This window comes from Narcine bancroftii, chromosome 13, assembly GCF_036971445.1.
Source record: "Narcine bancroftii isolate sNarBan1 chromosome 13, sNarBan1.hap1, whole genome shotgun sequence".
Classification (NCBI taxonomy): Eukaryota; Metazoa; Chordata; class Chondrichthyes; order Torpediniformes; family Narcinidae; genus Narcine; species Narcine bancroftii.
The window spans coordinates 18,006,041-18,028,981 of NC_091481.1; the positions used below are offsets into that span (position 1 = coordinate 18,006,041).

Here is a 22,941-nt window from a genome sequence, read left to right on the forward strand (position 1 = left end):
TTTTAGATATCCCCCACCCATCACCTCTCTGATTCCATGTGGTATCTCTTCTTTGCCTGCTCAAGTTTTTACTTTTCTATGTAACCTTACCAGCCCCCCACCCCTCCCCAACCCTGTCAACCAGTGGTCTGCTTGCCTCTCCACCTCTCCCACCCTCTGTCCAGTAGCTTCTATCCTTAGGCCTGCCCCAGCTTCTTCCCTACCCCCTTGATAAACTTGCTATCACCCCTTCTATTGTAGTCTCAATAGAGGGACCCGACCCAAAATATTGACTAACTATTTCTGAACATAAATGTTGCCTGATCAGCTGAGTGCCTCCAGCAACTCTTTGTTTGCTCAGATTTTTTTAAACAGCATGATAAAAGCCAATTCTGACTATTTCAATCCATGCTGCCCAATTACACCAAAATTGACTACAATCATTTTGGGGTGGGGGGGTGGAAGAAATCTGAAGCACCCAGGGAAAACAAGCGCAGCTTTGGGGAGAATGTACAAACTCCTTACAGACAGCACTGGGTTTGAACCCAGGTTCCTGGCACTTTAATTGGTTTTTGTGCTTACCAACTCTCCTGCCCACTTCTTGCAGCTGGATTCCATTTTTACCATATATACATGTGTAATAGTCGAATTTTGTGGACCAATTTTTAGGGTAAAGTTTAGGCAGTCGACTATTTTTGATCGCAGTAAGTACCTGTGTCTTTCGATGTGTCAAGAGTTCAGATGAGTGAGTGGATGGGCAGCCGGGACTGGGCGGTAAGGCTGAGTTCAGGGCATCGGGCACTGTGATGGATGGCCAGGCCCTAGCCAAGAGTCCGCAGTCAAGGATCTGTGAGCTCCGCTGTGCAAGCAGCTGGGATCTAAGCGAGAATCCATGGACAGGGCTGTGGGCGCTCAGATGGGTAGGTGGCCATGGCCAAAAATGGGGGGGGGTCGACTTTTATACATGATATATGAAAAATGCCAGATTTCGTGGCCAAAAATAAGGGGGTTGACCTTTAACATAACATAACAATTACAGCACGGAAACAGGCCATTAGGCCTATGAGGCACTTAAAGCTGATTTGCTTGACACTGAGCCTCGTTGAGCTCAGACAAACAGAACTATTTCAACCTAAATTTTAAAACAATCATTTGCACATCAAAAGTAGAAACAATACCAATATAATAAATATGAAGTTTTAAAATTATAAACATGGTCAGTTAACATCGATGGTGATAACTGACAAATTACTGTTTCATGTATAGCCGGTAAAGAGTTATGGATTGGTCCAAATATTCAGATACAATATGTACTCCCAGAATGATGGCTTGTGAATATAAACTCATAGCTGGGAGCTGCGTATTTAAAATGCATTCTACTAAGGCTAACTTCACGCCCCATCCCTCTCCCATCCCACTCTGTTCACGTGGTAGCAGAGTTAATAACTTCAAGCAAAACCAATTGCACTCCCCAGAAAACCAATAATTTGCAACTGGTTATAAAAAGTACAGGTACCATTGTCACATCATACTACATCTATAATGTAACATGCATGAAAATCTTTTTACCACAAGGCAGTCAGAGGGTCGCCACTTTGTCCAGCACCCCTCACAGAAACCTACAGCACCTGGTGTTCCTGGGTGGTCTCCCCTTCACGTCCTGAGCTTCTGAGATCAGACAACTCTGGCATATTCAGGCTATTAGGGGCTGATATAGGCTTGGCTCCATTGGTCGATTTTTGACATGTCATTTCATGTATTTTTCAACACTGAGGGAATCTGCTGCAATTCTACAGTTCATGTTGGGAAAATAATTCTTTGTGGAAGTTTTCAGTACTTCAAACATGAAAATTAAAGCATCTCTGTATTCATTTAGTCATGATAGAAAGGTTTTAAAACATTGATGTTCAAAACATTATGCAACAGACAGAATTTTTATTTCTGAGTAGATATCTTTTTCAAAAAGTGTGCACTTACTTGAAATCTATAAAGATGGGTCTGCATTTTAGTTCTCAAATCACGAGTTGGTCAATTGTCCAACACCAAAAAAAAAGCTGACTCCAATCAGCAACTTTTAAGTTACTGGAGAAAATCACTATGGGGATAAGGAGGAGGGGGGTGGGGATGAGGAGGAGGGTGGGGGTGGGGGTGAGGAAGGGGATGAGGATGAGGAGGGGGGTGGGGGTGAGGAGGGGGGTGGGGGTGAGGAGGAGGGGGTGGGGGTGAGGGTCAAGGTAATCTGGGGAGGTAGAAAGGCAAGTTAAATATTTTAATGAGACTGAAGGCCAGCTTCCAGGTTGTAAATTATTTACTGAGTTTCACAAGCCTCCGCTAATCAGTAGGGGAAGTGAAACAAGCCCTGTGTAGGAAGTGGTTTGTGAGCTGAAAATGGCCCATGTCCTTCCATATGGACATCTAATTTCCACAACTCCTACACGACAAATCTTACTCTGCCAATGTACCCTAACCTCTACAAGACTTCTGGGTTTGGATTTTACATGAAAACTTCCCCTGTATTCATCATGGCTCCTGTTAGTATCTAAATTGTTTTAGGGAGAGGGAAGTGTACAATCTGGGCTGAATGTTGTAATCTTTGTACCAGTCTCTCTCAGTAACAGAGGGATATGAGCCTTGTGCTGAAACAAATGTGTAGTGGAACCCCTGTATTACTGTTTGCATGGGTATTGTTGACCTGCCCCTTGCTGATGCACCTGTGGCTCCTCCCCCTTTGATTCCCCTAGTAAAGATGGTAATGCCATAGCCCCTCTCCCAGAACAAACTCTGGTCAACAATATGAGATGTGCCATCAGCTTAATGGTAATAAAAGCTTATCAGTTAGATAACTTCTAGTCTTTGGAGTTATTAATAGCACATCAAAATGCTTTACCTGTGGCTGTTCTGAGGCTTACAGCAGCTCTTCAGATGATGCAGGATATGCTGAAGTACTTCTGAATTCCTGTCAGGTGCTTAATACCTTTGCTGAGGAACCTGTAGGAGATATCAGTAAATCTCTGATCTTGAATCCCTGCTGACCCATCAACAGCTTGGTAGAAATAGGTGGAACCCACACCTTTCTCCCTTGGGAATGTAAACAGGGGACCACCCTCGTGTTGCTCCCTGTCCAAGGCCAAAGCTTTCATTTTTTTCCTCTGGAACCCCATCTGTTTCCTCTTAACACTCAGCATTCCATAGCTGCTTCAGCTGAGGACGGCAAAATAGATCAATCAGCAGTAAACGTTGCCTGGTTTAGGGAATGTCTCGTGAAAACAGGTTGAGTGAACTCGCCCTTTTCTCCTTGGAGCGGTGGAGGATGAGAGGAGACCTGACAAGTGTTTAAGGTGATGACAGCCGTTGATCGTCGGAGGCTTTTTCCCCAAGACTGAAATGGTTGCCACAAGAGGACATGGGTTTAAGGTGATGGGGAGTAGATACAGAGGAGATGTCGGGTAAGTTTTTAATGCAGAATGTGGTGGGCTTGCGGAATAGGCTGCCAGCAGCGGTAGTGAAGGTGGATGCGTTAGGGTCCTTTAAGAGACTTTTGGATAGGTATATGGAGCTTAGAATTGTAGAGGGTTATGAGAAAGCCTAGTAATTTCTAAGGAAGGGGGACATATTCAGCACAACTTTGTGGGAAAAGGGCCTGTACTGCGCTGCAAGTTTTCTATGTTCAAATAGCATTCTATCACTTTCTGTCAACATCTGCCCTCTCCTTTCATCTCCTTAGACTATGCCAATTATGGGGAAAAAAAAGTTCAGTTTTTCAAAAGGAAATCTTTCACATGTATATTGAACCAGATACCCATGTGAAAACAAATACTTGATTTTAGCAAGGATGGTTTAAAGCTCAATTTTAGAACTTGAATGAGATTTTGAATTATAATACCACTTTTCCTCTTTTCTTGCAGTATATCCATTCTGCTGGTATCATCCATAGAGTAAGTACAGATTTCTCATAAATGCATTCCAAAAATAAAAGATCATGGTTTTTTTTTTGGTCACGTACAGCATAGGAGGGTTTCATTGGACCCAAATGGGTCATGTGGTGCAATCCAAAATAAATTTGAGCCAAAGGAAAAGAGAGGGTTTTCAGACAATTGACCTGACTCTAAATCAGGTCATCTGTGCTTTGGGACAGGCAGAACAATCTTGAGGAATCTTAGGCACCAGTTATTAGTGCTGCAAAAGACCCTCTTCCCTGTGGTTTGCGGGCAAACCTGGTGGGTCCAACTGGAAACTTGAAACATTTTGAGAATAGTTTCAAAAGAAATCCACTATTCCAGTGAGTTTGAGAACAGTCTTGGAGAGTTTCTGGATGAAAGCCCAATCCAGAATATTTTGAGAACCCCAGTTCATATTTTTACAGGGTGCAGTGTAGGAAGCAAGACTGGATGGAATTTAAAACAGGAGTTAACTGTCTGGACTATCAATTCAGAAGCAAGATATACATTCAAATCCCACTGTGGCAGTGGGCACTTGTATTAAATAAAATTCTAGAATAAAAATCCACTGCAGTAATGGCAACAAAACTAGTGGACTCAGGCGAAATCCCAACGACTTCATCAGCGTTTTGTAGGGAAGGATACAGTCATCCTTGGCCACTCTGACCCTTTGTGACTCCAGAATCCCCATCAAAGTGGTGATTGCTTCTTAAATGCCCTTTGAAATAGTCTGGTAAATCACTTGGATCAGAGACTTTTACAAACAGGCATTGCGTGCTGGTCTTGCCTGTGATGGCCTCATCCTATCGATGTAAACAAAACGTCCCGGCAAGTCTCGCCATCTGACCCATGTGCCATCCTTTTGCTACACAAATATTTGAAGGGTAGACAATGGTTTCCTCCCTCTGGAGGGTTCCACTTCACTTGTCCTGTTCTTGACTTCTCTGTTATTCAAATTCCAAACCATAGGAATTCCAATGCAAGACATGGATAAAGGGTTTGAGTTAAAGAGATGGGATTCCCAGATTACACAAATGTTTCATTACTGACAACCATCTGCAAACTGAATCAAGTTGAAAATGAACAATTTCCTCTAAAATTAGAATATATCATCTCAAAAGCCTTCGGAGACTGGTTTTCTAAGAGTAGACTGGGCAAGGACAGCATAGATGGGAGTTGTTACCAGCCAGTGAACCATGACAAATGTTAGTCCAGCCCAAGAAATCTATTCACGGATTAACAGAACAGAGAGTGCACTAACAAGAGGTGACTCGGTTTGCACGTGTTTGATGCTTTCTGAGGGAGGCATTGACTTTTTTTGATGGTTGATCTCTGCATTGTTTCCTGATTAATAGCTCCCTGAAGTTGTATATCTGATGTTAATGTTAAAATAATATACCTGGCAGCAAGGTCTGAGAAAATTTGTGCAAAGTTAAATTTTTGCAAGTCCGGTCATCTGATTCTGCTTCTGATAAATGGGTCCAAAAAATTCTTTGAATTATAAAATATACCCTTTGTATTTTAATTCAATTTTGATTTATAATGCCAGTTTTTGTCAAAGCAAAAATGAATGGTTATGGTGGGTACCAAAAATAAACCAAATAATGTTCCACTTAAGGAATCAAATGCATTACATATCACATGCAAAATAAATGACTAAAAAAACTACACAAAGTTTATTACTTATGCCACAAGCTTTATTGAGTAATAATGAAAATAAAATGGCTATAAATACTCTTTCTAAATAAAAGAGAACTATTTGTAATGTATGAATCTGTTGATATGCATCAAGGCAGTCAAGGTTTCTGAATTGCTTGCAAAAATGTTCAAGAGCAAAACACAAATCTTTCAGCTCAACTCATCTATGCTGACCGAATTAGCATGCCGAATTAGTTCTATCTGCCTGCATTTGGTCCATATTCTGAGCCCTACCTATCTATATATCTGTCTAAATGTCTTCTGAGTGTCAAAATTGTGCCAACTCCACTTTCCTCTGGAAACTCACTCCATATAAGGACCACACTCTGAGTGGAAAAAGTTACCCCTCAATTCTTCATAAACCTCCCGCCTTAAACCTATGCCCTCTAAATCTACAATCATCTGCACTGGGCAAAAAGACTGCAAGCGTTCACTTTATCCATGCCCCTCATGATTTTATAAATCTCTACAAGATCCCCACCCCACCCCTCAGCCTTTTGTGCTCCAAAGAATAAAGACCTAGCTTATCTAATAACTCAAGCCCTCCTGGTGAACATCTTGAATCCTCTCAGCTTCCTTTCCTATTTATTAATGTCCTTCCTATAGCTGGGCAACTGGAACTGGACACAGTATTCTACTTGTGGTACATTTTGTAATCATGTATTTTTTTTCTTTTCAGGACCTGAAACCAAGTAATTTAGCAGTAAATGAGGATTGTGAATTAAGGGTAAATACAACATAACTATTGAAGTGCATTTCAACATTTTTTTAAAAATTGCATTCTTGCACCTCCTCACGACAACGTGTATAGCATTAAACCACAGTTGTCGGCAGAATCACAAATGGCAATGAGGAGAGAGATAGATCAGCTCGTTGAATGGTGTTCAAAAGGAAGTCAGGGGAACACGACCCAGTCCTCATCGAGGGCTCAGTAGTGGAGAGGGTCAAGAACTTCAAATTCCTGGGTGTCAACTTCTCTGAGGATGTGTCCTAAAGCCTCCATGTTGATGCAATCGCAAAGAAGCCTCGCCAGCAGCTACACTTTGAGGTGCCTGAGGAGATTCAGTAGGTCACTGAGAACTCTCAAACCTCTACAGGTGTACCGTGGAGAGCATTCTGGCTGCTTGCATCACTGCCTGGTATGGAGGCGCCAATGCTCAGGACAAGAATAAACTCCAGGGGGTGTTAACACGGCCTGCGACATTACAGGCACCAGACTTCACCCCATTGAGGACATCTACATGAGGCAGTGTATTTAAAAAAAAAATAGCAGCCTCTATCCTCAAAGATCCCCACAACGCAGGCCACTGCTACCTTCGAAGGGTAAAAGGTACAGGAGCCTAAAGTCGAGCACTCAGCGGCACAAGGACAGCTTCTTCACTGCTCCCATCGTATTTATTCCTGAATAATCAATGAACCAAAGATACTACCTTACATTTAGTGCACCACTATTTTTGTTTTTTTTATTTATAGTAATATTGTAAGATGGTTATAATATGAATGTCTGCAGTATGATGCTGCCACAGACACCGAATTTCATGACTTGTTCATGAGAATAAATTCTGATTCTGAAATATTTATGTCTTTTACAGATTCTAGATTTTGGGCTGGCTCGGCAGACTGATGACGAAATGACTGGTTATGTAGCAACTAGATGGTATCGGGCTCCAGAAATAATGTTAAACTGGATGCATTATAATCAGACAGGTAAAACGGGCATTGACTCAAAAAAGATTCTGCACCACCTCAGTTAACACTCCAAGAGTCATTGAAACATAGAAGAAATCATTCAGTCTTTGAGGTGTAGTATTGGATCGGTTTTATGCATACAGATTTGTAATGGTTGGCCCTTAGTATGTACTCCAGGATCAGAGACTTCCTACATTAAGCGCCAGTTCCTCTCTTGGACTGGAGTTCCCAATGTGATTGGAGCAGTGTACACACTTTCTTTTTAATTTATGATTTAATTGTACAGGTGAATGATTCTTTCCCTCTTTGTTCTGTATAATAACTTTGATTATTAGGGCTATGATTGTGTGGCTCATAAAACACCATCTACAAATGGCAGTGGGTTATGTAAAAGGGGGCGGTGAGTCAGTATACAGGAAGGAGATTTAAATATGGCTGAATGGTATACGAATAACAACCTCTCACTCAATGTCACCAAAACAAAGGAGCTGATTGTAGACTTCAGGAGGGGAAAATCAGAGATGTACAATCCAGTGATCACTGGATCAAATGTGGAGAGGGTGAGCAAATTTAAATTCCTGGAAGTCACTATTTCTGAGAACACTTCTTGGACCCAACACAGGAATGTCATTGTGAAGAAAGCACATCAGCACCTCTACTTTTTCATGACTTTGCGGAGGGTTGATATGACCTTGAAAACCTTGGCAAACCTCTACAGGTGTGTAGTGGAAGGTGTGTTGATAGGCTGCATCATGGTTTGGTATGGGGCATCGAAACTTCTGAGCAGTAAACTCTACAAAAGATAGTGGACGTGGCCTGGTACATCACAGGCACAACTATCCCCCACCATCGAGGAAAATTTACGTGGAACATTGGCATCAGAGAGCAGCAGCAATCATCAAGGATCCACTCCACCCAGAACCTGCTCTGTTTTCACTGCTGCCATCAGAAAAGAGGTATTGGTATCACAGGATTCGCCACCAGTTTCAGGAAATTGCTAACCCCTTTTCCATCCGACTCCTAAACAACAAACTCAAAGACTTGTTTGACTTTGCACATTATTATTGAAAACTTATTTTCTGTATTGCACAGTTTATTTGCACTTCCTCCATGTTTATATTTCCTTCTTTGTATACATAACTTTTTTTAAATTTTATTTTTCACACTATGACCATATTAACCAAAATACACACAAACATTTCCCTCTTGAATATACACTGTCATTTTCTCCCCTTTTTCCCCCTCCCTTCCCTCCTTCCTTCCCTACCACTAAACGTTCAACATGTACAATACAATAAACCCATTGAATAATGTCATCACACAATGAAAATAAACAAGAAAATTGTGTCATCTACTTTTACACATTGGATCAGTTCATTTCATCGTCTTCTCATTCTATCATTTTAGGGGGTGGAGGTCCGCGGTAGGCCCTCTCTGTTGTGTTCTATGTACGGTTCCCAAATTTGTTCAAATACTGTGACTTTATTTTTTAAATTGTATGTTATTTTTTCCAATGGAATACATTTATTCATTTCTATGTACCATTGCTGTATTCTCAGGCTCTCTTCTGATTTTCAGGTTGACATTATACATTTTTTTGCTACAGCTAAGGGTATCATAATAAATCTTTTTTGTGCTTCATCCAGTTTGAGGCCTAGTTCTTCTTGTATTACTTAGAAGAAAGATCTCTTGATTTTTTGGTATGTTGCTTTTTGTGATTTTATTTAATACCTGATTTAGATCTTCCCAAAACTTTTCCACTTTCTCACATGCCCAAATTATATGTACTGTTCCTGTTTCCTTCTTACAGCGAAAACATATCTGTCTGATACTGTTGGGTCCCATTTATATAACTTTTGGGGCATGATATATAGTCTGTGTAACCAATTATACTGTAACTACATAACTTTTCTTGAGTACAGTTTTTTTTTGCACAACCAATAAGTAGAAATTCTGTTTGGCCCACTGGAAAAAGAATCTCAGGGTTTTATGTGAAGTCATGAACTTTAATTAAATAATATTGTTCCATGATCTTCCACCAGTACGGCTCCTATATCCCCTGATATATTCCAATTCCATAAACAAAATTCAGCTCAGAAAGAACCTTCTATTGAGTCCAATAGTCTTTTGGAAAAACGGGGATCTTCAAATCAAAACTTTTAATGAAGGAGTTGAAGTTTGCAAGTGGGAATGCATTAGTCGGATTGCATTTCTTCCTCATGGGGTACATGAAACATTCGGTTACATAGAAGCACTGAAAATTTCTATGAAATTAAGCAAACAGAGTACAAAAAGAATGTGGAACTAGTTTACATTTTGAATCACATGCTAAAATGAAGCTACATAAAAGGCTTGTGATTGTTGTATCATTACCTCTGATCATAGGCAAGAACATTAGGGCTTAAAGAATTCTCGTCTTGACCGTCACCGAGCAACTTCAGTTAAGATGGCCATGAAGCCACAGAAAATGCAGAGGAGGCAGATACAGTGACCCTCAGAAGGGGTTTTCTCATGTCCAAATTTGCCCTGTGATGGCAGCACCTGCCATCTGGACTCCTCCCCCTACTATTCTTCAGTCTTTATTGAGTCGCTTTTGCTCATACCTTGAAGAAGGGCTTGGGCCCACAATGTCAGACATTTATCTACTTCCTGTGGACGCTGCAAGACCGGCTGAGTTCCTCCAGCATTTCTGTGTGTTTTTACTACAATCACAATGTCTGCAGACTTCCTTGTTTCAATCAGTGCAAGATGGTCAACAGGTCAGAGGTTGCAGTATCCAACTCTAAGGTGAACTGTATAAAATGGTTGCGGTCAGTGGACGAGGTTCACGTTATCCTGAGCTTGAAGCCTGAGGGTGGCAGATCCTGTGCTGACCCTTGAATTGAAGTCACATGGCTGATTTTTTGTTTTGTTTTTGTGGATGGTCACAAGTTGCACTTGAAAGTGCCAACATATGCTGGCAAGGAAAGAAGCATGTGGTGTATGACCTGTAACGTTGTTTAGGCATAGTGACTGTTGTAAATTATGCAAGGACATGCTTAGACTAATTTCCTAATGAGTTCCCTTTCACCCAGAAATTACCACGTGTATTTTTCCCCAGGTAAAATTACTCTTGTGTGTAATTTGTACATGAAATCCGAGTGTTCAACATTTTCTACGTTATATTTATACATGGGAATGTGGTGTTTCAAATATTGAGGAAAAATTGATTCTATTTCCATTTTCAGAATGCATTGGAGGCAATGTGTTGCAGCATGGTCTCCTGTCTACTTACAGCAAGAGCCATAGAAAATTACAAAAGTTTTTATACAGCATGATTTTTTTAAATGTACCGAGACCCAAGAATTCAATGAATTTGATATAGTTGTATTTGATATAGCTGTTGTATTTTTGAAATTTTTTTTCCTGTGTTTCTTTGTATTTTTTAGTGGATATTTGGTCAGTTGGATGCATTATGGCAGAGTTGCTGAAAGGAAAAGCCCTTTTCCCAGGAACTGATTGTATCCTTGTCAATTGCTTTCCAGTACTTTTACTGGTTTTAGGCTGAAGAATGAAAAGGCCTGAAAGTAAGATAACTGCGTCCCCAAAGGAAGTTGAAATGTTAGTTCACTAGGACTATACATACAGTACTGATCCATGCAGATCGATTGTATGGGTGCCATCAACCAAGATCTGGGTGGTGACTTTGTTGATTCTGGACAAAAGTACAATCCTTGGCCATCTCTCAGGCTGCTAATCAACAGATAGCAGCCTCACAAAATTCATGTGGATCTTGGGTGACCATCTCCGTTTACTGTTCATGAGCCAACACCAACTGCAACTTTAATCTCCCTTTGTAAAAGTAAACCTTCTTCATGCTCTATGTTCAGTGTCTTGCTCTGAGCTCATTTGCGATTTCTCTGCCTGATATTGATTCCTAGACATTCACTTGCAAAAAGTATCATCCACCCTGCTGCGGTTTAAGATGCTCCCCCATCAGAAATTGCACCAAGAAGAAAAACATCGAAACTTCTGCTCATAAAGTCCTTCCTTGAGCAGCTTTAGAGTTGTAAGCGTATTTAAAATAAAACCTTTGAAAATAAGACAAAAACAACCCCCTTTCAATGAACTTGCATGAATTTTCCTCTTTTTATTTTTACACAGTACGTTTGAAACAGGAACTAGTCTTTCTATCCAAACAGTCAGTGCTGGTGTTGATGCTGCTCTGAAGTCCCCTCTGTCTTTCCTATTCTTGGTCCATCAGTATAGTCTTCAATTATCTCCTCACCCCCCATGCTCTTGTCCAACTCCTCTTAAGTGCATCTTTTGTTCTCACTTCAACCAATCTTTGTACATGACCCTGAGTGATTTATTTGAATCTTCTCTCTCTGAACCTTAATTTCACATCCAACAGGTTCCCATTTTAGAAACTGACCCAGGTCATCTTTTGTGACCTTTGTGAGCAGATCCCCTGCTCCAAAGCTTTATGATTCCCTGGTGCAACATTGAAGTCAATGAGACTTGGTCAAAACTGCTCTCTCTCTCTCTCTCTCTCTCGCTTGCATGCAGTTGCCTTGTTGTGTCTCCTCCACCAACACCCCCAGCACAATACTTGGAAAGCACCAATTCTTCCTCATGTTGAACTATTTCTGAAGTAAGAGTGACTGCCACTACCTTCTCCAGCTAGGGACCCAGTCTCCTTAAAAGGCCTCATTAACTGGCACAAACCAAGGTGATACACACCCTCCTGCTGAAATTCCAGCCAGTCATTTGCACAGTTGCCCCAGTGTAGAACTAATGAACATTTTGCTACCTACATATTATTATGCGTGATCAACCCACATTCGCTTTTGGGAGCTATTGAATTTAGGCTACAATGCTTGGCTAATCCACAGGAAGGTCCTATTTCCTATAAAGACACAGATATTGACCAACTCAAGCGAATAATGGAAGTTGTTGGAACACCCAGTTCAGAGTTACTGAAGAAAATCTCTTCAGAACATGTAAGTTGATCTTCAAATTTCACACAAATTCTTTTTTGTAACTAAAATTCTTTATCTTTGCTTACAGTTATCAGACGCTGAACTAGGGTATATCAGATAGATTGGGTGTGCCTTTATTTGATAGATGGATTTATCCTTCTTTCCTATATGTATGAATGAACCATAGTTCTTACTTTGTCTCTTTCTTCTTGCATGATTTTGTAATCTGCTTGATAGAAACGTTTACTCTCTGACGCTGCTGCAAAACAACGAATATCGTGACATGTTCATGACAATAAATTCTTATGCTGTACAAATGATTTTGATGTATTAAGGTCTCGGGGTCCTTGGTCATCATTTATTGTTTTTTAGACTGCAGGCATGTAACAGCACAATCAAGGAATTTTGCCACTACACAGTCTAAAAAGGAATGTGCAGGAATTTTAAGTCAATTCCTGCACCGCGATTTATCCTGCAGGACTCCTACAACATTTTGGAGGAAGCCTGCAGTGTAAATTGTACCAGAAAAATTCATTGATGGTCAACCACAGTACTGCACGCCCAACCAGCGGGACCATTCAGGTCCTTGCAGTCTAAAAGGGCACCCAGTGTGAATGACCACAGAGGCAGTAATTATGATCATTTCCCTTACATTAAGCACTGAGGTGTCCGCATTCATACAACAATTGAATGGGAATTTTGTAGGGGGAAAATGATTTCCAGGTTTGGACATTTCTTTCAACAGTTTTATTCCAAGGCAGTAGATTTATTTTAGGATATTCTAATCTGTTATTCTTAACTCCTTGCAGGCTAGAAAATATATTGAATCTTTACCATACATGCCACAAAGAGACTTAAAAGAGGTATTCAATGGTGACAATCCATTAGGTAAGACTCTTATGTTTAAAATGAATGCAAACGTTTTAATGTCTCTTTTCTGTCATGAAAACAAGATGCCATAAAGTAGCATATTCCTTGGTGGGCTCGGGGCCCTTCTATAAATTCTCACTTGAAAATTTAACCATCAGAAAATGTACCAGCCCTTCACAAATTGTAACCATCAAAAATGTACTGTTGTAATTTATTGATTGACATGGGCTCAATACATTAATTGCAGAAAAATATATATAAAATAGGATGTACACCTGAGGTAAGGCTGGGCAAACGTGCCATAATCCAGAATGATACGTTCAAGATTCAATACAACATTTTAAAATGTCAATTACCACACTATCACTTATGTACAGTAAAACCCCTGTTATCCGATTGCAAGCAACTGGCAACCTCAAGCAATCAGCAGAAAAGAAATGGAGGAAAATAAGTATATAGATTAAGAAAAATAAGAAATAAAAATTTAAATAAAAGTGTAAAATTATATAAGTAAACATTCTCTGAAGTAACACTTAAAAACATTGTTGAAGATGTAGCAAATATTTCAGCCAGGGGAGTGCCTTGGTTGGGTGCTTTGCTGTTTGAATAAAGTTGTTTGAATAAAATAGCGTCACCCAGGATGAAGAGCTGGTGATGATGGTTTGATGTTGGGGGGGTGACTCTTAAAATATCTCCTTGTCCCTGCTTAGTCATCTCCATTTCTATCCATTGCACAAGAAGTACCGCACTTTTTAAACAGTTTTATTGCAGTCTCTACTTTCCCTTTATCCCATGCTTTGAGCACAAAGTCACACAGCACATCATGTGATGCAGCACGCATTGCCCCACCTTTTGCAAATGATTTTTCTGCACACGACATCCATGTATTCCATTCTTGATGCACATGGTCTTTGAATGGCTTGTTCAAGCAGACATCAAGAGGTTTCAATAGAGATATCAAACCACCTGCAATAACCGCCATGTAAGTATCATTTTGTGCTGACTTTTAGTGTTTCATTTAAGTGGCTATAAAACCTATCCCAGACCAGCAAACTCCCTTCCTTGCGTAAACCACCTGGCCACCTGTTCCACACATTGTCTATCCATAGTTTTACACCATTTTCATCCATCCCTTTTCATGAAAATGTATAAAAATACCTGCTGGGGATTTTATTTTGGGTTTAAGTTTCCACTCGAATATTACCCTGGGTCTTCATCCTGTCAGCCATGCACGATAACACCAAGGTAAACCTGGTCCTTTCATGGCCTGTGGTTTGGAGTTTTAATACCTTTCCACTACACTGTTCCAATGCCTATCCAATGCCGTCCAAGTTTCCAATATTTGCCCAATGCAAACTGGTTTCTGCTGGGTACGTGTAATAAACTGGTGAAAACTTGCAACTTTATGATTAAGATCTTTTGGTAGCAATTTTTGTCTTTTGTCGTAATACCAGGTTTTTACTGTTCGTGAAATGGTTGCACCAGCCCACTGGAGCTTCAAAGTCTTTATTGAATTCTAGATGTGACTCTGCCCACTTCAGCTGAATGCCCTTATTTTACTTCGCCTGACTGTAGCAATCTTGCCTCTGTTCACGTACCCATATTCTGCCACATGATTTTCCAACTATGGCCAACGAAGGAGTCCTCTTCTCATCGAACATTACCTCTTTGGAATTTTTCTTAATGTATCTATTTTATTTCTCCAATCTTATACTAACTCAAATGTGCTTGCAGTAGCATATTTGCTGGATTTTTTGGCTATTTCTATCACTTAAAACTCGCTTCATACTTTTGTCATTTTGCTGGAGCCTCCATGATAACAACCACCCTCAGCCAACACCCAACGGCTCAGTCATCACTGATGACAGTTAAATGTTTTCAAAGAATGTGACTGAAAATAAAGCAAAATGGTTTAATATTTATATATTCATGCACGTTATTTTTGGCTTTTAAACTGTTTATTCTTTATGCAGGTTTATTGGGCATTGTAAGAGAGAGTCTCAAACAACCAGAAAACTCCCTTTTCCAGCATCCACCAATCCCCATAGATGCTGGATACCAGGGGTTTTACTGAATGTTTAAAATACTCCTGTAAGACTACTTTCAATCTCCAGGCTGTGCAATATGGAAGTTCATTTTACACTGCCTGATATACTATAGCAATCAGCTGTCTGGCCTACATGCTCAGTCAATGCTCATGTTGTTGTGCTGTTGCACTCCCTCTACTGGTAGGGGGGAACCTAGCTTCACTCTGCCAGAAGCAGCAATAACTTTCCAAGTACTGACTGCTGGTAGAATCCTGGTGAGCTAACTGGCATATAAAATGGGTGTTGAAGGATTTTGTAGTTATATAAGACCAGTGCGCCTGTTACAGAGAAGCTGTAGCTTTGTAGCTTTTGATATTTCGCAGGAGTCATTGAAATGGAGAGCATCGTTTGGGAAATGAGTTGGTCTATTTTGCTCTCCTTTCTTGCCTGATTAATGAATGCAGCAAAAATCTTTTTGGACTGTGAATCTAATACTCAAATGTACATTGTGATTGGAAATGTATAAAGTGCAGGCTATCCAAACCAAACAATAGTGATTGAATAATTCTGTGGAACGAGTGATTGTGTGCTGAACTGTTTTGGAAGGGTTTGCCTGTTGTCCTTACTTGGTTTGCCCTTCATTTACACTAGTGGTTTTTAAACTGCCCCCCTAAAATGCATTCCACCTTGAGCAAATCCTGTGCCATTAGTGCTCTGTGTAGTAAGGGATTGCTTAAGTGGTATGTGGGTGGAAAGAAAAAGGTTTGAAAACCACTGTTTTAATTGTATCTCATTGACTCGTTAAGTGCACGATTTCATAATTCCAAAGGAAATGGGCCAATGACAATTTTTATCAAGCAAAATATTCCAGTAACATTTGGGTCTAGAGCAGTGGTTCTCAACCTTCCCACTCGCTTACCACCTTAAGCAATCCTTTACTCATCACAAAGCACTTGTGGCAATAGGGGTTGCCTAAGGTGGGATATGAGTTTGGGGGGAGGGGGGGCAGTTTGCAAACCACTGACTTACACTAAAGGAAAGGTAGATAAAGTATTGCATTTCTGATCAGGAACCCCGATGATTGAGTGGCAGAGATCAGGTTCTATTGTTTTGTGACTCTCTAAACAAATGTTTCCTCGAGGGTAGATTCTCATGGGATTTATATGAAATTGCAACTATTGTGAGGGGGTAACTAGAAACTAGACAATGTATGGAAATCTTTTGTATAGTTGATCTTGGTCCCTTCCAATCATAGCTGTAGATCTGCTTCAGAAGATGCTTATTCTTGACACTGATAAGAGGATAACTGCAACAGATGCTCTGACTCACCCTTACTTTGCTCAGTATCATGACCCTGAAGATGAACCTGAAGCTGAACCATACGATGAATCAATAGAGAATAAAGAGCAGACTATAGAAGAGTGGAAAGGTAGGTTTTTCTCTGGAAATTATAAGTACGGATGTTTTTTTTTGCTGAATTATCCCAAGTGTTTGACAAATGACAATGCTTGCCAATTGTTGAAGGGAAAGGCAAACATTTCTCCCAATACAGTACTCAGCCAGACTGATCTAAAAGTCCCACATTGAATAACGTGGACACACAATCATGATGCCCCTCGGATAAAATCGACAATCGATGCCTAAACTTAAAGAATAGCTGATTGTGCTGGTGTTTCATTGTCTGAGTTCACTTGCCTTGATAGACGCAAGGGAGGAAAAGTACTCAGCTACTACCATGACAAAACCGGGAGATAGACACAGATAGGGAGATGGGAGTAAGTGGGCTAGCAGTGGTTATTGTTCTTCATGGAAACTTTCAGAGATTGCTATTGCGTTTAAAGCACTCTTCCATGTTCAATATAATGTGCCATTTCTTCAACTGCATGTCCTGGTCTACGTGCACATTTAAAATCAGTTAACTTGTAAGGCGGGGGAACCACCACAAGAGGAACTTCGTGGGTCAGGCAGCAAAAGTGGAGGCAAATGAAGGTCATCGCTTTGGATTGAGATGCTGTATCAGGACTGACACAGGGTCTAAACCGGAAATACTGATAACCCCTTTGCTTCCATGGGTGCTGGCTGACCCACTGAGTTCCTCCAGCAGTTTAGTTTCTGCTCTAGGTGACAGCATCTGCAGTCTTTGTCCTCTGCTTGACTCAGGACTGAGGAATGGACAGGCTACTAGAGAAACTCATCTCATCAACCAGAGTCTGTAGGGGAAATAGAATTGATGATGTTTCAATTCCTTTGCCCCAAGACAAGTTACTCGCCCCCCCCCTCCCAAACACTGATCTCTGCTCCAGATTCCAGTATTTGCAGTTTCTTGTTTCCATTTGATAGATCCAATGAAGACCAGTGATTGATGCCCACAGCTTTTGATAAAGACCTAAATAAGCCAGGCTAAAGTAGCTATCAATGAGCTTTCATGTTTATATCTCCAACATTCAAAACCTGCATGCATTTTAAAAGTAATATTGAACATTACAGGAGATTACAGACCTTTCATCTCACAAGATTGTGCTGTCCTCTGTAAACCTACTCCATGCAATTTAAATTTTCCCCACCTTGCACTCATAACCCTCTCCTTTTCTTACATTCATGAAAAATAGAGAACACTTTTTTAAAAAATCGAATTAAACAAATTTAAACCTTTTTAAAAATTTAGACATGCAGCACGGTAACAGGCCCTTCTGGCCCATGAACCTGTGCCTTCCAAATACCTCAATTAACCTTCAACTCCCATACGTTTTTAAGGGTGGGAGGAAACCAGAGCACACGGAGGAAACCCACGAAGACACTGGGAGTACGTACAAACACTTGACACGGAGCCAGATTAGAATCCAGGCCACTACCACTCTAATAGCATCTGCCAACCGTTACATTAACCGTACCCCCTCTTTTAAATCAAAAATACAAATTGCGTGAAACTTCTCAGTTTCACTATAAAAAGGTCAGGCAACATCCATGGAGAGAAATGAAGGACCCATCTTTAGACTTGTATGTACTTTTTCTATGAAGAATACCTGACCTATTGAGTCCCCCCAGCTTCTCGTTATTTTCTTAGGGTTCCGGTATCTGCACTTCATCTGTTCTCCTAAAATTTTTTTTTTTTTTTTGCACCTTGACTTTGCACTGTTCATGTTCTTCTATATGCATCAGCCTTTGAGACAGTTTGCCACAACATGTTTTCTCTAAATGCATTTGGAATGATGAATGATCATGGATTTTATTTTCACAGAGTTAGCGTTTGAGGAGGTCAACAGCTTTGAGTTGCCCCAATGTACAATGGAAAATATGGAGATGGACCATTGAGAGCAGACTCGCCGTATGTCTACAGTGAGAGATAAAAGGTTTTAACAGATTCCTGCTGCTTGACTCACCATAGGGCTATCTTTTTTTTATATAGATACAGTTCCATCTTCCCTACAGTTCATCACACCACCAGGCCCAAATTCTCCAATGGACATGGCCATATGAACTTCACTGTTTTCAATGTAATTTTGTTAAATTTTTGCACGACTCTTGTAAACTATGAACAAGCCAAATGCTGTGTCTCATTTTGGCCAAATTTATCCATCACCTTTTAATGTCCTAAAGTGTGAATTACCTAAATTATGATAGCTTTTGAGCAAATGAAAATGGCTTTTCATAATTTTTTTTTGAGATAAAGTATTTCAAAATGTCAACTAGCTACTGTGCAATTTATATTGTAAATTATGCTTATTCAGTTTGTTTACTTAAAATGCAATTGAAAGGATGATCAAAGTACGAGCAGGAAAATGCTCTGAATAAAACTAATTTTATTGTCTTCACCACTGACACTTTGAAAGAGTTTTTTTACTCCTTCCTGCAATAGCAATACTTGTGTTTCTTCATGAACAGTCAGAAAGCACTTTTCGTTTGCAAAACTGCATGGTCACATTAAAAGTAGAGCACATAATGACTGCACTAACATATGAATGTTAACTTGTCTGTAACCTTGCAGAGCTTTGTAATGTTTAAAATGATCTTGGCAGCAGGAACCTGAAATGTGCCATTTTGGCAGGTGACACAGTGCAAACAAGACATTCCTTTTGCACCTGGACTTTGAGTTTACAGTTTGAGTGCCAGGAATACTTTCCCTAATAATGTCACGGCACATTCATATTAGGAAGAAAGTTTCATCAGTATATGTCATGTAAAAATGGCAAATTTATTTATTGGGTGAAAATTGACTATTTCTTTACACATACAACAGAGGGACTCTTTTCCTCAAAGCTCAGAAGTCACTGGTTAATTTTGGAACCCTTTGGAACTGAGTGTGATTGCTGGCAATTTCATGCTACTGCTAATTTGCATGACACTTTGATCCAATCAACACTTGCTGTGTTAGTAAATGCTGGTACAAAAGTCAGTCATGGAATAATACTGTAATAAACTGATGTCAGTTTATGCTAGCCTTCACCACTTAAACTGGTGTGGCATTAATAAGTGGAATAGCTGCTTGGGGTAAAATGAAGGGTATCAAAGGAGGACAAGATGCAGGCGCCTGGAAGGGAAGATCTCAGACAAGGAGCAGCTGCTATATTTGTCAGGGATATGTTCGCACGCCAATGATCTTTGTGGTCTAATGCCTCAGTCCTGAGAAGAAGCACTCCACTAGCAGGACAAGGTCGTTCAAAATTTTAGGCAGTAGAACCAAGCCAGAGGAGGTGAGGACCTCCTGCATCAAATGGATGCGATGGCTTTGCTGTCAGTGGAGCGGACATCAGCATAGTTGAAACCACAGGTATCCAACTATCACTGCACACAATGTTCCATGCACTGATTTCTGCAGCTGTGGCATGTCGGCCCAACTCCATGCCCTGACCGATCAGTAGCTAGCAATTCTCTTTTGCTTTGTCATCCTGTACAACTGACAATAAACATCTGGGTGAGCACATGAAATTTGGATTGCTTATGTATCGATTTAGCTCAGCCACAAAGTGTTTCAGATCACTTCCAAACTGATTAATGGCCTCCTCAGTTGCAGTAATCTTACTCAGGAATGCAAAAAGCTCAAGTTCCTTTCAACTGACAACTGAAACCTGATAACTCTGTGCAGGTAGTTGTTTGCTGAGTTTGGGTGATGGTGCTGGGACTATTTTCCTTAGAATGAGCAGGTGTTTTATAATGTTAAAGTCTCAATAAAATTCTGGCAACCACAACAGATATATTGACCATTCATGGAAAACTAACACACCCAGAAGCTCTGTGACATTGTGGTTTACTGATGAATTGCAAAAAAAAAAATACCATTACATTAATTTTTGGAGCCAGTCTTCCATTTTCACTAAATTGCAAAGGGGACTGGAAGGAAATGACATAAATAAAGAAGTTAAACTATTTCACTTTAAAATATTTTAATATTTTGGCATCTTTCTCCCACTAAATGTGACCCCACAAAGAAATGTTGGCTGCTCCTCTTCTACAGAGTGGTTCTTTGCCAAGGAGAATAGCTTTTTATTTAATTGCCTGTAATTATTGTGGAGATAGCCAAGTTCAAATCCCAAAGCACACACCCAGAAGGTAGTAGTGATCATCATCCTTCCCAGGGGCTAACTTCCATTATGTCTGAGCTTTTCCATGACAGTAATGCAACTCAATACCAAGCAAATTAAAATGGGTGCAGAGGTCAGCTGCAAGCAAATGTCATCAGATGGGTCCCAGGGAGATTGAGCCACCAGCCTGCTGGAGCCAGGAACTGAGCATGTCTGCTGCCTGAACAACATTATTCAATAAGAAAAGGAGATTTTTTTTTTAAAAAATGAATATTTTAAGCCTCCTTCAGGCATACAAAACATTGAAGTGCAGCATTTCAATGAAAATTAATTTTCTGCATTTGCTCTTGGACTTCTTCCCTGCTGACCTTGGTGCAGTGAGTGATGAACACAGTGAAAGGTTTCAATATGGCATTGCAAATATGGAAACGCAGTATCAAGGCAACTGAAATCCATCAACGTTTCTCCAAGTTTCTACGTGTTACAACAAATCTGAAAATAACTTTGTGTTCAGCTTGACGTCTATCAATTCTCATTTTTTGTCAGGAATCAAACTTTTAAAAAAAAATGTTGTCCAGTGTAATTGAAACGAGAAATGGTCAAACATTATAATTCTGCACAAGAAACAAGCCTACCTTCCAGACTTAAGAAAATCTAACTTGAAAAAAGGGAGAAACTGACATTTTTTCGGGTGTATCAATGTACATTCCTCCAACATAAAAATAATGTAAATAAATGTACACCTTTCCTGTTGCATACTTTCTTACTTGTGCCCTTCATGGGTTTATTTGGTCTGAAGGCTTGGAGACAGGGAAGAGAGGGATTGAGGTGCATGTGTTTTGGAATGGTTTAAAGTGTGACCTTTGGGAGACATTGAACAGTGCATCAATAGGAAAGGATCTCAAATGAAAAGATGAGCTGAGATTTTCCGATCTAGTAAAAAACCAAAACCAAGGAGCCGATGTTGACTTCAGCAAGGGAAAACCAGAGGTGATCACTGGGGAATTAGAGATGGAGAGGCAGGGTCAGCACCAGAACGAGTGTTAGAGAAGGGTATTAGGGTAACCGGGTGGGGCACAATCTGACAGTGGGGAGGGGTGATTACGGAGGCCTACCTACCCAGGTGGGGCACTGTCCTAAACTCGGTCAGCAGGGCGAGGGGGGAGATGCTGCTGATGGATGGGGGTCACAGGTGCTGCTGGTGGCCGGGGAGGGGGAGGTTGTATGCTGCTGGTGGCCTACCTACTGAGTGGGCATAAACAATCTCTGTCCCTCTGACATTGTAGCAAAAGTGCTGGTTTTATTGCATAGAGTCAATAGCATGCGTCAAGCTGGATGCTGACAGTAAGCGATGGCCATGAGTGTATTTGAGGGCAAAGCACCTCACAAGGGGGGGGGGGGCATGCCCGCAAATACCCCCTCCCTTGTCCCCAACCATATGGAGAGGGTGAGCAAATTTAATTTCTTGGGAATCACTGCCTTGCAAGACCTTTCATAGAGCCAACACACTAATAACATTGTGAAGAAAACATCTCTCCTTCCTCAGGAGTTTGCGGAGGTTTGGTGTGACATCGGAAACCCTGGCAAATTTCTACAGATGTGTGGTGGAAAGTGTTCTGAGTGACTGGCTGCATCACAGTCTGGTTTGGGGACATCATTGCCTAGTGGGAGATTAACCATTAGGCTGAAACCTAGGGGCCCAGAGAGTAAGGGGGCCCAAGTCGCAACTCCCTGTGAGGTTGTGTTTACTATGTCTATGACTGCAGACGCTGTGCAGACTGCAGACGCTGGTGGTCAGGCCCTCGCTGGGGAGCGAGGATCAGTGGAGCAGCCTGGGCCACGGCGGGACCGAGGGGCAATGGGTTGGCCAGCAGGGAATGAGAGGCACCAGGGGTAGCCCGGGACCATGGCGGGGCAAGGACGGGAGAGGCCTTATGAAAGCTCGGCCTTGGGCCCGGATGGTTGTTAATCTGCCACTGAGCGTAAAGCCCTGCAAAAGATAGTGCCAGCTCATGACATCACAGATAAAAATCCTCCCCACCATCGAGAACATCTACAGGGAACGCCGCCATCAAAGAGCAGCAGCAATCAACAAGGATCCACACCAACCAGCACACGCTCTGTTCTGGCTGCTGCCATCAGGAAAGAGGTGTAACGGTGCCACAAGACTCGTTTCAGGTTCAGGAACAGCTGCTACCCCTCCACCATCAGACTCCTCAACCACAAACTCCATCAGGGACCCATTTCAGGACTCTTTTGC

At 41.0% G+C, this 22,941-nt stretch overlaps 1 protein-coding gene across 5 annotated transcripts in view; it reads left to right on the top strand.

The window, feature by feature from the left end:
• The window catches only part of mapk11 (mitogen-activated protein kinase 11), a 39,809-nt gene extending 20,835 nt beyond the window's left edge, over positions 1-18,974 (top strand). For 4 of the 5 annotated variants that reach the window (XM_069907890.1, XM_069907887.1, XM_069907886.1 and 1 more), the window contains 8 exons: positions 3,885-3,914; positions 6,295-6,342; positions 7,208-7,322; positions 10,733-10,804; positions 12,207-12,286; positions 13,075-13,153; positions 16,418-16,591; positions 18,401-18,974. In XM_069907890.1, coding sequence (XP_069763991.1) covers positions 3,885-3,914; positions 6,295-6,342; positions 7,208-7,322; positions 10,733-10,804; positions 12,207-12,286; positions 13,075-13,153; positions 16,418-16,591; positions 18,401-18,474 — 672 coding nt within the window. In that variant the 3' untranslated portion in view covers positions 18,475-18,974. Of the gene's footprint in view, positions 1-3,884; positions 3,915-6,294; positions 6,343-7,207; positions 7,323-10,732; positions 10,805-12,206; positions 12,287-13,074; positions 13,154-16,417; positions 16,592-18,400 lie in introns of those variants that run through there. The other variant, XM_069907891.1, reaches the window with a different exon arrangement.
• The last annotated feature ends 3,967 nt before the right edge of the window (positions 18,975-22,941 follow it).